The sequence below is a fragment of the Microplitis mediator genome, chromosome 4, assembly GCF_029852145.1.
Source record: "Microplitis mediator isolate UGA2020A chromosome 4, iyMicMedi2.1, whole genome shotgun sequence".
Lineage (NCBI taxonomy): Eukaryota > Metazoa > Arthropoda > Insecta > Hymenoptera > Braconidae > Microplitis > Microplitis mediator.
In genome coordinates this window covers 10,281,049-10,296,134 of record NC_079972.1, presented here as the reverse complement: position 1 = coordinate 10,296,134, position 15,086 = coordinate 10,281,049, and the positions used below count along the sequence as shown (strand labels likewise).

Sequence of the window (15,086 nt, the reverse complement as noted above, 5' to 3'; positions counted from 1 at the left end):
TATATATTAATTAATGATTGACTTCTTATAAATATTATAACTGAATATACAATTATTGTATACTGAATATAAAAGATCAAGTCAATATAATATTCAATAACATTCGATTAGTTAATTAATTAATTTAAAAAAAACCAATAAAAATAATAATAATAAATAATTAATTAATATTACAATAGACATTGATCCTTCAATTCTCATTATAAATACGTACTAAAAATGTTTCTATTCCTTATTTATATTATATTATATATATATTTATTAAATACTACTCTATTTAACAACAATTGCTTATTAATTATTATTTATATCGATGATAAGTATTTACGTTCGTAAGAACACGATTTAATATAATAATAACATAAATAATAAGACAAAACAATATAAATATGAGTGAAAGATATAAAGATTGAATTACGTAGTTGAGCTTTACGTACCTCTAAGTACGTTGAAATTTAACGCGGGTTTGATATATTTTAATTACAGCAATTTTTTAAATAAAAACTTTTTTTTATATTTTTAAATTATCGATACAAATATTTAAGAAAAAATTTGAATTTAATTTCTATTCTATCGAGTACTATTTTTTTTTATTTAAAACTGTACAAATTTTTTTTTATTGTTATTATTAATTGTAAAAAATATAAAATTGCGTGTAATTTAAATACATCAACTCAAATATTTATATATATATATATATATACTTATGTACTTATTAGTATATATGTTATTATTTAAATATTTATATTTATACTGTTTTTAATGAGATGAAACAAGCCAACATTTAAAATTTAAAAACCTTTTACTTTATTTTAACTGTTATTGTTTTTTGTTTCATTTATCCTTCATTCAAGTTAATCTACTCATACATCCGTACTAATGTTTTTTTTTTGGTTTATTTTTTTTATTTTATATAATTAATGAGTGTCCTCATTATCTTCATTAATTAATTGTTATTATTATTATTATTGTTATAAATTATTGAGCATACGTATCGTACACAATGGATTTATGAGTTGTGTTATTTTTAAATTTATTATTATAATTTTAATAAATTTTTTAATAGCAAGACGACAACAGAATAAGTCGAGATTAGAAGCGTCAATATAATCGAGGCGTAAAATATTATTGAGCCTCCAAGAACAAATTTTACTTTTATTTTTTAACGTTAACGTAATTTATGTCACTCGAGACATTTTATGTACAATTACTTTTTTTTTTTTTTATAATTTTTCAAAATCGGTTAAATTTCTAAATTACTAAATTCATATTTTATTTTTTTGCCTCCAATTTTTTGAGCAAGTGATAATATTTCATCAGCTCGCGCTAGTGTGATTGTTTTAATTATATTTATTATTGTATCCAGTTGTACTAGTAAAAAATTTAATAACTTTTTTCATAAGAGTATTCTCTTAAAATGAATCATTGAAAAGTAATCAATCAGTGAATATTCACTGCACAAATAGTCCCAAGTAGATCACTAACTGAGTCAGTGATATGTCCGTGTAAAAAAAATTTTCGTTCATAATGAATTTAGATCTGAATTTTATGACGAAACTCAGAACGTGACAAAAATATGACTTTCATCATGAATTTACTCCATCTTTTAGTCTAGTAAATATGATCCTGAAGTTAGCAGACATTTAAAAATTTTTGAATTTTTGTTTTTCAACAAATCAATTGCAAAAAAATAAAATAAAAATATGCACATGTAGAAAATTTTAAAAACTACCGGTGCAATTTTTTGAAATATTTTTTTTTTTTTATAGTTTATCGTCTAAAAAAAAAATTCAAAAATAATTAGACGTCTGCTAACTTCAGTATCATATTATAGAATTAATTTATGACGTCTTTGAATTAGACTTGGGATGGCTTCGATAGAAACTTGACTGATTTTTTACTGAATTAAACCTTGTGTCAAATTTATCGATTCAGAAATTACCAATAGACTTCTTCTATCAAGTATTTGATTAACGTAAATCAAATTTCCGATTGTAAAGTAAAATTAATTTAATGAGTGAACTTCGGATCACGAGAATTTAAATTTTACTGTCATAATTTTGACGTGATTAAAGTTCTTGATACAAATTCATGATGAAAGTTATATTTGTGTCACGATCTGAGTTTCGAGATGAAATTTATATCTAAATTCATTATGAACAATAATTTTTTTACACGGGTGCTTGGGACTGATTCACAGTGAATATTCACTGATTTGCAGGTTCTTTCGCTGATTGATTTTAAGAGAATACCAATTTTAATTTATAGGATAGAGTACTCGATTGTCAGCTCTTATATATTTTATAAACAAAATTGTTTCTTTTGGTATTAAATCCCTGGTAGAAAAATCCAATTCACTTCAATGGGATTCGATCGTAAATTTCCGATTGAATCCCATTCAAAATTTTAAATTGGAATTAATCGGTTTCAATCGGAAAATAATATCTTTATTTTCCGATTGAAACGGATTTATTCCAATTAAACTGAATCGGATTTCAGTCGGACTCAATCAGAATTCTTAATCAGGGACCAATTAGACTAAAATTTCATATTTTTCTACGAATTTATTTATTTTATTCTCGATTACATCAAAAAATTATTCTTGTTTGGAAGGCTATGTTATAGTGTACCGGACTATGTTGACCACCTGTCGGAAATTGAAATAAACACATGCAGAAATTACTACGACCAGTAAAAGGCCATAGTGAAGTCGACAATGGTTATATCACATATTACTGTAACTATTGTAAATTTTACTGGTCGTAGTAATTTTTGCATGTGTTTATTTTAATTTCCGACAGGTGGCCAACATGGTCCGGCATTACTATGACACCATAACCTTCCAAACAAGAATAATTTCTCCGTGCAGTAGCTACTTTTTGTAACACGTGTACCAACTTTTCATTTTATCATAAAAATTTTTTTATTTATATTTCTATCGATCAAATTTATAAATAAATAAATAATTCAGACTTCATGTACTCAATTGGCGCCGTTTTTTTAAATTCAAATAAAGTGTAAAATTATTTTCATTTAAAAAATTAACAGTACCGAAGTCGTAAAAATAATTTCCCGTTGGTACACTTGTAAAGACGCCATTTTGTCGAACAGAAATAAAATGGCTTACACGTAATTAGTACACTTGGATACATTCATAAATAATTATACATTATATATATAGGTTTGAATAAATAAAAAAGTCTGATTGAATTTATTAATAATAATAATAATTATCGTCTACTTTCAACATGATTTAATGAATAATTAATTTTAAATGTAAAATTGCACTGGAGATAATTCGGAATAAATATAAATACGTATATTTGTTTCGTATAAAATATTAATACCCAACTAAATACTTCATTAATTATTATTATATAATAAATGTAACGCGACTTAATAATTTTATTTATCTAGCAAACTGGAAATATTGATCACTGACTCATAAATAATAATTATAATTCAATTCCCAAATATAAATAAAAAAAAAATTAATAATTAATTATTTCGGAAATCGAGTACCTAACTAGGTAATTATCTACCTCTAATTAAAAACAATTTTTCGTAATTCCGCGAATTAAAAAGTTTTTTTTGTCCATCTCTTACCTAAGTTTTTTATATTTTATATTTATTTTTTAATAATTCGATTAACATCAACAACATTTTTTATTTTTATTTTATTATTAATAACGTCAATATCTTATTAAAGATGTGATTGGTTGTCGCGTCAGTAGCCAAATTTACATATATATTTATTAATTAACTGAATTATTTAATTCATATTTTAATTAATTAATCGATTAACTAATTAATTATACTTTTTTTACGAGCCTTCATCTATACAATCCGTAAACAAGATTAAAAAAGCTCCGATCACATTTACTTTTGATAAATTAGTTTTAAATAATTATTAATCGTATATATTTATATATTAGTATTATTATAAATCGATGAAAAAATTATTAAAAATTCGACTTTACTTAATTATTTTTTTTTTCAATGGATATACAAATTATTTAAATTATACTTTTATTACTTTTAATAGATCCTGATAAATAAGAATATATATATAATATATCTATATTATATTAGGGTCGTCCAAAAAAACGGAGTATTTTTTTTTTTTCGAGTTTCATATGAAAATGTGTTGGTTTAAAATATTTTCACCCTCTCCAAAAATTAGCTCGATGAAAAATTTTTAAGAAGTCGCTCACAAATTATGAAAATTCCAAAAATGATTAAAATTCAAATTTTTTTTTCTCATGGCAGAAATAGTTTATATTCGTAAAATAATAAATATACTGAAAATTTCAGCCCAAAATTTAAATAATTAAAAGTCGCTCAAAAATTTTGAATGTTTCCGAGTGCTGTCTTTTGGACATTTTCGAGCGACCCTTGAATATTAATGTCAAAGCATCTCAATTTTTAACCACCAATTTATAACGTAATGAATAAAAAAATAACCCGAGACAGAAAAAATGAGTTATTTACATACTTTTAATTTTTTAATTCAAATTATAGGTTATTTTGGTTATTCAAATCTTACCCAATTTTATTGTCTAAGACTGTCCTGTATATTTTTGGTTATACAAAAGTTGTATTTTAGTGAAATGACAATAATTGAGTTATAAAGAAATACAAAAATTAATTCAAAGTATTAGTATGATACTGAAGTTAGTCGACGTCCAATAATTTTTGGGTTCTTTTTTAAACAATAAACTATGAAAAATAAATATTTGAAAAAATTGCACCTATAGTTTTTTTAATTTTCTACATGTGCATACTTTTAGTTTTTTTTTTTTTTTTGTAATTTATTTGTTGAGAAAAGAAATCCAAAAATTTTAAATTGTCTGTTAACTTCAAGTAAATATTCAAAATTATCGAGCGATTTTTAAAAATCTATATTTTGAGCTAAAACTTTCATGGCATTGATTTTACATATAAAATATTTCTGTCACGAGAAAGAAAAAATAAAAAAAAAAATCTGAATTTCAATCGTTTTTGGAACTTTCAAATTTTTTGAGCGACCCCTAAAATTGTTTATCGAACCTATTTTTGGAGGGTTCTCAAAATATTTTAAGCCAACAAATTTTCATGAGACTCGAAAACGAAGAAAAGTCGGTCTTATTGGGTCACCCAAATATAAATACACATATAATAAGAGAGTAATAATAATTGACGATGTACTGTCGAAATAATCTATAATTATAATTATAATGTGTGTATATATAAATATATACTTATATATTTATATTTATTTATTTTTCGTTAAAGGGTAAAGTGTAATTTCAAAGATACCTAAAAGAGTTGAGAAACTTTTAAATGTTCAACTGGTACCCATTAAAATCTCGCCACCTAAAAAGTTTACAGAACTTTTAGTCATTCAATTGTTTCGTATCTTTTGTTCTTTATTTGTTCTCATATTTTTTCTCAGTATTATTTTTATAAATAATAATAACAATAATAAACTGTATTGTTATTTTTATTATTATTGTTATCATTATTTCCTTTTCTTTATTCTTCCATTGGATAATTTTAAGTGTACCACCCACCAGTGAGAGAAATTTTAATGCGTACGACGACGAAACAATTGATTTTGGAAGACGTGGAGATGCAGTAGAATACATCAGTAGTAATGTAGTTATAGTTTATATTTTTATTTATTTAGTGTTTGTTATTAAACTTTTTTTTTTTTACTGGGTCTTTTTCGCGCAAGTGTATACTCAAATGTCTGCGTGTAGGTAAATACGTTAGATTTTTTTGGGTGCGTAGCGTACGCTTTCGATGCAATTTTATTTATTATTTAAATTTATGTCTGTTTTGTGTCATTAAGTTATTTGTTTTTTTTTTTTTTTTTTAAATTATGGACAAAGAATTGACGGATAAACCGATTCGGGCATTTTTCATAAAGCAAAATGCGTTCGTTCGGCCATCTATAGTGAGTGGCGTGCGGCCGAAAGTTTAGATTTTAATTATCGTTATGTAATACACCAGCAGATAATCGTAACAATAGAATTGAAAAAAGATTTAATAGACTAGATTTAATATAAGAAGATTATTAATTATATATATGTATATATATAATAGAGACCAGCGATTAAAGTTATAATTATGTACTTATACACATATATACATACATACATACATATATATATATATATATAAAAAAAAATTGTTTTTTACATGATGCATTTATAAAATAAATAAATTGAATTACGCTTAAAATTAACAGTCGCTAATCGTTTCGTCTCAGATCCCCGTCTATTTTTATTCGGTTAAAAAATGTGTGCTATCGCACGCCACTTAATCTCGTAGTATAAATGTTTTATATTTTAAGTATTTGTTTTTTTTTTACTTTTTTTATTTTTTTTCATAGTCGTTATTACGTACTACTGATACGGATAGTAAAATTCACTGGCATTTGAATTACCTTGGCAGTTCATTGTGTTGAGAGTATAATATGTGCGCATTGGCATATTTCTTGCACAAATATATTTTTTTACGATGTGCCGGTTTATTTTATTTATTATTTATTTTATTAAACGTGTCCTGTCAATACTGGCACAATTTTTTTATAAATTAAATTAATTTTTGTGATTTATAATGACAATAATAATAATAATTTAAAATACGCCGACGCATGTGAAATTTATCGTGTTATCGTATGCGCAACATTTTTAATTTTATGCGCAGGTTCTTTCAATTTAAATTACGTGGCCTGATCCGCGATTATTATTATTGTTATCATTTATTATGCGACGCGAAGAATGATTTTTTTTTTATTTTATTTTTTATTTTTTTTCATAAAAGACTAAATGGGAACGATAGTAAAAAAAAAAAGTGTGCCGTATTGGATTCTGGGACAGTGTTTCTGTTTAGTTATATAAAATTTTTAACCCGCGTTGGGAAAAAAAGTTATTATATTATTGAGTTTCAATTTTACAAGCATTAAATATGATTGTGCGATTGTAGCACAAGTGCGACAACAACAACCACCCGTAACAACCAATAGTCGTAATAAATGTGAATGGTGATGATGGTGATGCTGATGATGATGATAATGATGATGATGATGATGGCGGATGATAATGCTCAGCGTCTCCACGGTGTGGCGAGCTTGCTTTTTCCTAAATCACGTGACGATAATGTGAGGCGCCGAGAATAGGACGGTGATTGTGGCAATAATGGTGAACAGTGTAAAAATGATTAGGCACATCCTGTCAATCACCATCGCTGCAAACTTCCAGTCGTTTGTTATTTTTGTTTGCTCGTCGTTATCTTTTAATTGATCGGTTATTATCTGTAACATATAACAAATTTAATTATATAGTATTTGCTCATTTATTTAATTATTGTATACACGAACAGTAAACGAAAAATCGTTAAATCCGAGTTGACATTCACTATTTAACTGCGTCCGTATTAATTAATAAATCTATTTTTTTTTTTTTATATATTAACATACTTTATTTGGTAATGCGCGTTTTCATCCCCCGACAATACATCCCCGACAAAATATCCCCGACGAAATATCCTACGGTCAAAATATCCCCCGACAAAATATCCTCGACAAAATATCTTTCGATATAATTTTCACAATTTTCCTGGAAAACTAGCACTCTAAATAGGCAGTTACTTTTTATTTATAAATTATCACAATTTCCCTGAAAAACAAGCACCCAGATTAGTTGTGAACAGTACAAATAAAACATTTAAATAAAAAAGAGAAATTTTGCTGATAGGATATTTTGTCGGGGATATTATGTCCGGAGATATTTTGTCCGTAGGATATTTTGTCGAGGATATTTTGTCGGGCATATTTTGTCGGGGGATGAAAACGCGCGAAACCCTTTATTTACTCTTTAAAAATGAATTAGTGAAATTCACTCCGAAGTGGTATACTTATAGCTGTAGAAATAGTGACTATCCGGTGATTTCCGGTGAATTTCACTAATTCATTTTTAAAAAGTTACCTTTCATTACTTAGAATAATTATAAAGTTACTATTTGTCATATAAAGTAAAAGACCATAAACCCTATCAAAAAAATCCATATGCAAATATAGCCTAGATTCCAATGAGGGTTCACACATGGCGTTTTCGGACGGATTCTCGTATGGTTTCCTATAGGAATCCAGCATAGATCCAGATATAGATCTCACATAGATTCCTATGGGAATTTACATCATGCCAAATCTATGGGCGAATCTAGTATGAATTCCCATGTAGATTTTTACCTCGATTTTCTACGCGCGGGAATTTTTGAGTGAAAATTGCCCATAAAGTTTGGTACTGTAAGGACATCTAGCCACCCGGGTCAAAAAAATAACTTGATTTTAACTTTTCTGACTTAATTAACTTGATTTTGACTGCTATAATTCTTTTGACTTGAATATGACTTTTTTAACTTAGAAATTTAAGTCAACTAAGTCAAATCCAAGACAACGAGTCTTTAATTTGACTCGGTTGGCGTAAACGGGTACTAAGTAAGACCACTAAGTCTAATCCAAATGAATTTTCGTATCTTAAAATATGAAAATACATTTGGTTTTGACTTGTTTTTGACTTAGTGGTCTTACTTAGTACCCATTTACGCCAACCAAGTCAAATTAAAGACTCGTTGTCTTGGATTTAACTTAGTTGACTTAAATTTCTAAGTTAAAAAAGTCATATTCAAGTCAAAAGAATTATAGCAGTCAAAATCAAGTTAATTAAGTCAAATAAGTCAAAAAAGTCAAAATCAAGTTATTTTTTTGACCCGGACAGTGACCAAATTTTTACTGTTGTTAGTAAAAATTGCACTCCATTTACATGCTAGCGAGTAGTATATTTTACAATGTGCATGGGAAAAATTTAGATATGTACCACATGTCCTTACAATATCAAACTTTTTGGGTAATTTTTACTGAAACTTTCTCTGCGTGTGGGAATCTGCAGCATGACAAAATCCATGTGGGAATCTTGTATAGATTAGGAATTAGAAAAATTAATAAAAAGCGTCACGTTATTGATACAAATACCATAAAAAGCGTACGCGTTTTTTGAAAAACATTTTATATTTGAATTTTTTATTTTTGTTTAGTAATCGAATTATTTAAATAACTGAAGCATTTATAATTTTTCAAACGAAAACTTAAATAGATACCCTGAAAAATTTTTATTCAAAATATAGGCAACACTTTCATTAAAATTTTCAAATTTTTAGAGGCTGTGGTTTTAAAAATTGAGTGTACCTGAAGATCGGAACGTTTTTCGTGAAACGAAAAGTAAAACATCTACTGGATCTAAATTTTTAAAATGTCTCACATACGCGCTAGTATGTCAGCTGAAAATTGCAGGCCACTAACTACCCCTTAAGCAGTCAAATTACATAAATGTTTCATTTCCGTTGCGCGAAAAACGTTCCATTCTTTAGGTACATAAAATTGAAGACAAACTCAAGCGTCTCGGATTTTTGAACCCATCGAATTATTAAATATGTATTTTAAATAATATTCCAATAATTCATGAGTAAACTTCAATTTTAAGCATAAACAAGATTTTATTTTTTCCATAAAAATGAGAATTATGAAATTTGGAATATGAAAAATTTTTAAATAACCGGTTTAATATTTCGAGTCTTCTACTACGGACACAGTAAAAGTTTTATTGAAAAAATGTCACTTTTTTATTTACTAAAAAAATTAAAAGTCATAAAAATTAAATGTTTAATTAATAAATAAAATAATTGATTGCAATCAATTGATTTATAATCTTTAATCTCTTGTTCAATAAAGAAATTAATCCGGTAAATTTATTGTAATATAAATAAAATAAAAAATAATTTTTAGATTGCAGATATTTTAATTAAAACCTCAATAAAATACTAAAAGGTTTTAAATCGAGAATCAATTAAATAATTTTCCGAGTTGGCGATTAAAATAAAGAGTCAAAGTGAATTAAGGAATAGAGAAAGTTTTAAATAATTTAAAATATAACAAGCACGTTGCAGTTTATTAAATATTTTTTTTTTTTTTTTAACAAGATAGAAATCAGTGACCTAAAAAGTTGTTACAAAGCGCAACTATCAAAATAGTATGAACGGAAAAAAATAAAGAAAGCTAGAGAGTCAGTGGGAAAAATGCCAAGTGTTGTTGAAATATTGTCAAATTATTTTTTTTTTTTACTTCAACAGTCCATACTATTTTTTTTTATTCAATATATCGACAATTTCCATACTGCCTAGGGTTTAATTATGTCGACGTTAACATTTCAGATTAAAAACCTAATAATCTTAGTCAAATATTAATATATAGTGCGACACGACGATGAGCTGAGAGAAAAGAGAGAGAATTCAATTCGCGCCAACTCAGCAAACCAGAATTATCCCTTAGGTTTATACGTATGCATTTCTCCTCATATGATCACATCGATCGTACTCGCCGACTGCGCAGATTGATAGGAAAAAAAAAAAAAAACTAAATTCACTAAACCACATAATGCCTTTTTTAAAATTATCAATAAAAAATAATTAAGCCCTAAAAATAAATTATAATTTTTTTTTTAATCGAAACTTAAAATTTTGAATAATTTAGGGAAAGGGGGGGCAAAACGGGATAGGCTGGCAAAATGGGATACCCTCAAAATTTCGTCAAAATTTTTTTTTCTCGAAAAACTTTCGAAAATGGTCAAAAATGACATCTAGTATCATTTCACACTATTAGAAGCTAAAAAAAAACATTTTTATATTTTTTGCGAAAAGTATAAATGAAAAAAATGTACAAATTTTATCGTACTACAAATTTATTTTCATGAAGTATCACAAATTAATAAATTTATTTCTTTAATTAACTCAAGAACAATAACAACAATAATACTAATAAAAACTCTAAAACTGTAACATTGGTAATCATCATAATTTCAACTGTTACATTGTAACTTTCATAATTTTGTAATATTTTATAACTTTAGTGCTATAATATCACATTATTAACAGTTATGTTAATTTTCTAATATTCAATATTTAATTATTTCTCTTATAAAAATAATTTCTTTGGAGTGAAAACTAACTAACATTATTTTTAACATAAGTATTAAAATTTATAATAAATAACGATAACGATATATAACTGATTCATCGTTAATGAAAGATAAATCTCTAAAATTATTCACAATAATCACAGATAAATTGAGTATTGTCGTCCGAAACACGTAAATTTTATTACTTACATCAATTAAGAAAGACATTATTACATTAATTTTATTCACTTGAAAAAAAAAAAAAAAAAAATTTACTTTTTTTTGGGGTATCCCATTTTGCCCGCAGAAAATAAAAATTTTTTTTCTAATGGCAGTCTAAAATTCGTTATATTTATTTCAAATAGAATCAAAATGAAGCTAATTTACGATATTTATGTCCCTAAAAACTAAATTTTTCGTTAAGTATCCCGTTTTGCCCCCCCTTCCCCTATCATTTTTTAATAAACAGTCAGAAGTAAAATTTTTGAAAATTATTTAAATTTCATAAAATTATATTATATATATTTAAAAAAATCGTGCATGATATGTCAGCCAAAAATCTTAGGCCACCCCCGACCGGAACTACGCCTTAAGCAGTCGAATTACATAAATTTTTTTTCATTTTCGTTTCGCGGAAAACGTTCCGATCTTTTGGTAACACTTTAACAGGCTATTCAGTTTCAATTCAAGACAAAATTTTGTTAAGTAGCAGTTTATTCAGCTTGAAAATAAGCTCAAAGCTTAAGCTAGTTTTGAACTGAATAACCTACAGGTTATTCAGCTCGAATTCAGTGTCTTTTTAATGCTACAGTAGGCTGTTCAGTTTTAAAACAGCCTGAAAATTTCACGTCAGTTTCAAGCTTAAGCTTGTTCAGGATGAATCCAGCTTCAATTCAATTCCAGTAGCAGGCTGATCAGTTTAATTTAAGGCTAAATTGAGCGCAGTAAGTTTCATTTAAGGTCCAGTTCAGCCTAATCAGTTTGAAATAATGCTGAAACTTTTCGACTCGGGTATAAGGACTCAAATATTTTAACGGAAATTTATTGTTAATTTTTTTTTGTTTGTTGAAAATATGGAAATTAAAAACAAAATTACTAGATAGATAAAATAAGTTACCATGTGTTTAATTACTCATTAATAAAAAATATGAAGGGTGCGTATGATAAACAAGCTTACACTGTATAAAAACTGGTGTTAGAATGAAATTACACTAGTGTAGCGGTGCTACTTGGCGGTATTATCTAACTGGTCTCATACGAAAAAATATATATCCAGGAATATATGCCGACAAAATAGCATACATACGGCAATACTAAAGATATAAGCCGGATATATACTATTTCACCGGGATATAAATTTTTCGTGCGGGGTGTTAAAACGGTGTAGATGTGGAGTAAAATAACTGATCAGGGTATGAGGTTGTGAGTAGAAATGTTTTAAGATCTACAAAACAGGTAGAAAATAGTACTAATACTTCGACAAAATTACGAAATTACTGTTAATTGAGATAAAAAAAATTTTATCACCTATAAAATAAGCAATTCCACTTTTATTAAACTGAACGAATTGTATAAATTTTTGATCGCTTATCAAATTAAATATTTAGGAAGAATATTATGATTATTTTTATTCTAACTCTGATTTTTTTCATAAGGTAACTGATTTAAAGATGATAAATTAATCATTAATATTGTTGTTCTATTTTTCTCGCTAATTTAGTTTGCGAAGAGACTCGAATCATAAAACTTTTCCCCATGTTTTATACAAAAAAATTTACATGTAATTGTGGGCAATATTCTTTGGATTTCTCCATAAATTGGTAAATCTGTCGTATCATTAATTTTTGAAACAACAAAATTTTTTTTTTGTATTTGAAATACAATTTGACTTTTGATATTTGAAAAATGACATTGAAAACAATTTAACACCACTACCAGTGATATTTCAACATCGTTTTTGGGGTTAAATTTAATACCAGCACGGCGTAAACTTTCATCAGTTTTTTAACTTCTCGCTATGAAAACCCCCGAGGTCTCCAAATGGCTATCGGACCTAATTTTGATCAGGATCGCCGTCTAAGAAATTCTATAGAAAATCTAAAGATAATCTAGACTCAGCTCCCTAAGCTCGAAAAACAGCGGGAAGTTTCATGTACTTGAAGTTCGCAAACGTTTTTTGCGCAACGAAAAAAAAAAATTGCACAGTAAACAATCTACTGGATGACTATATTTCCAAAATATTTTACATATAGATTCTGATATGTCAGCCAAAAATCTTAGGCCACCCCCGACCGGAACTACGCCTTAAGCAGTCGAATTACATAAATTTTTCTTCATTTTCGTTTCGCGGAAAACGTTCCGATCTTTTGGTACATGAAGTTTTGGGGTTTTCCCGCAATGTCAACCGTTTCTCAAATTTTGTTTACAGTCTAAATTTCCGGACATGTAGCTTCAGTTTAACAAACGAAAATTAAAAAAGATTTATTGGTAAACTTATGGCCGCCTTAAAATGAACAATTGTTCATTTTTCTCAAATTTATCCCCATACTTTTCAAAAAATAAAATAAAATAATATTAAAAAATATTTCAACACCGGGATAACGTAGATTTACAGTTTTTTTCACAGTCTAAATTTTCGGACATGTAGCTTCAGTTTAACGAACAAAATTTTTAAAAAAATTTTTTTGATAAACTTATAGCCGTCTGAAAACGTAGAATTGTTTATTTTTCTAAAGTTTATCCTGATACTTTTCGTAAAATAAATGAAAAGAATAGTACTTATCGATATTCCGGTTAATTGAATGATAAAGTAATGTTTGCTAAATATACAAGCTTAATTTAAAGGCAATCAATTCAGTGGTTAGAGAAATATCGCTCATCGACCGCTAAAAGCTATTTGGAGAAAACCCTCTGTCTCAAGGAAAGATTTATTTCCATGATGAAAAGATAGTAAACAAATTATCTGGCGGGTAAAAATAAATGATCAGCATTAATTAACAATAAATAATGTGTAATGATATGTGATCTTACCTTAATTTCCTTTAAAATGAGAACAAGCTCATAGCGTGAGCATAAACAAGTATTTTGTAATATCGTTTCAACCTGCGGTGGCCCGCCGTCCTGTGGATGCTGATGATGATGCGGTGTGTGACTTATTTGATGTGGATATGAAGAATGTGGCAGCGGCGTCGAATGCTGATGATGTGGCGTTGGCGCAGGTGTGTGACTGTGATGATGATGTGGTGTCTGGGACGCTGCTGTGTGCATATGACTGTGACCATGACCTATGTGATGATGAGGACCTGGCGTACTGTACACGTTGTTTAACATATTATTGTGGGTCGCCAGTGCATTGTCTTCAAGGTCTAATACATTTGCGAGCAATGATTTGCTGCTTCTTTGTGGAAGCTCCAGATCTCCATATCCTTTTGTTGGACCTAAACAAATACACGCAGTACTTTATTATTAAACCTGTACATTGTCATGTTATCTAATTACTGAGTTATTGTTTTCACACGATAGATAATTTTTAAAATTATTGATTTAATTATGAAATAAATTTAATTTATCGATTACTGTACTTGAGTTATTGAATTAAGTTAAGTTTTAATTTTATTTCAAGTGACCATAAAACAATTTATGTTTTGTTAATTTACTTGCACAGATAACCGGCAGTGAATTATGAAAACAAGTTTTAGGGAAAGTATGAAAATTGCAGACAATTCGAACTGTCAGTGGAATTTTTTTACTGATTCTCTGATACTAAATCTCATATTAATTTTTTTACGCGACACTTACGTATACTGCAAGTACTCTTTTAAAAAATTACATATTTTTCTGTACAATAATTTATTTTATTTTTATTTTCATTGATATGTCAACGGAAGTTACGAAGAAAATTTATTAATAAAAATTAGGATGTTCCTGAAGATCAGAACGTTTTTCGCGCAACGAAAAAGAAAATTGGAAAGTAAAAAATCTACTGGGTGACTAGATTTCTTAAATGTTTCACAGATAAATGTTGGTATGTCAGCCAAAAATCTTAGACTACTCCCCAATTCTCGCAACGATCTCTTAACCCTTCGTCGG

The 15,086-nt window shown here is 27.4% G+C and overlaps 1 protein-coding gene across 2 annotated transcripts in view; it reads right to left on the bottom strand.

The window, feature by feature from the left end:
• Positions 1-4,831: 4,831 nt before the first annotated feature.
• Positions 4,832-15,086, bottom strand: part of LOC130666295 (neuronal acetylcholine receptor subunit alpha-7-like) — a 107,371-nt gene continuing 97,116 nt past the window's right edge. For both annotated transcript variants that reach the window (XM_057467132.1, XM_057467131.1), the window contains 2 exons: positions 14,028-14,434; positions 4,832-7,300 (listed from right to left, as the gene is read on the bottom strand). In XM_057467132.1, the coding sequence (XP_057323115.1) occupies positions 7,133-7,300; positions 14,028-14,434 (575 nt within the window). In that variant the 3' untranslated portion in view covers positions 4,832-7,132. The remainder of the gene's footprint in view (positions 7,301-14,027; positions 14,435-15,086) is intronic.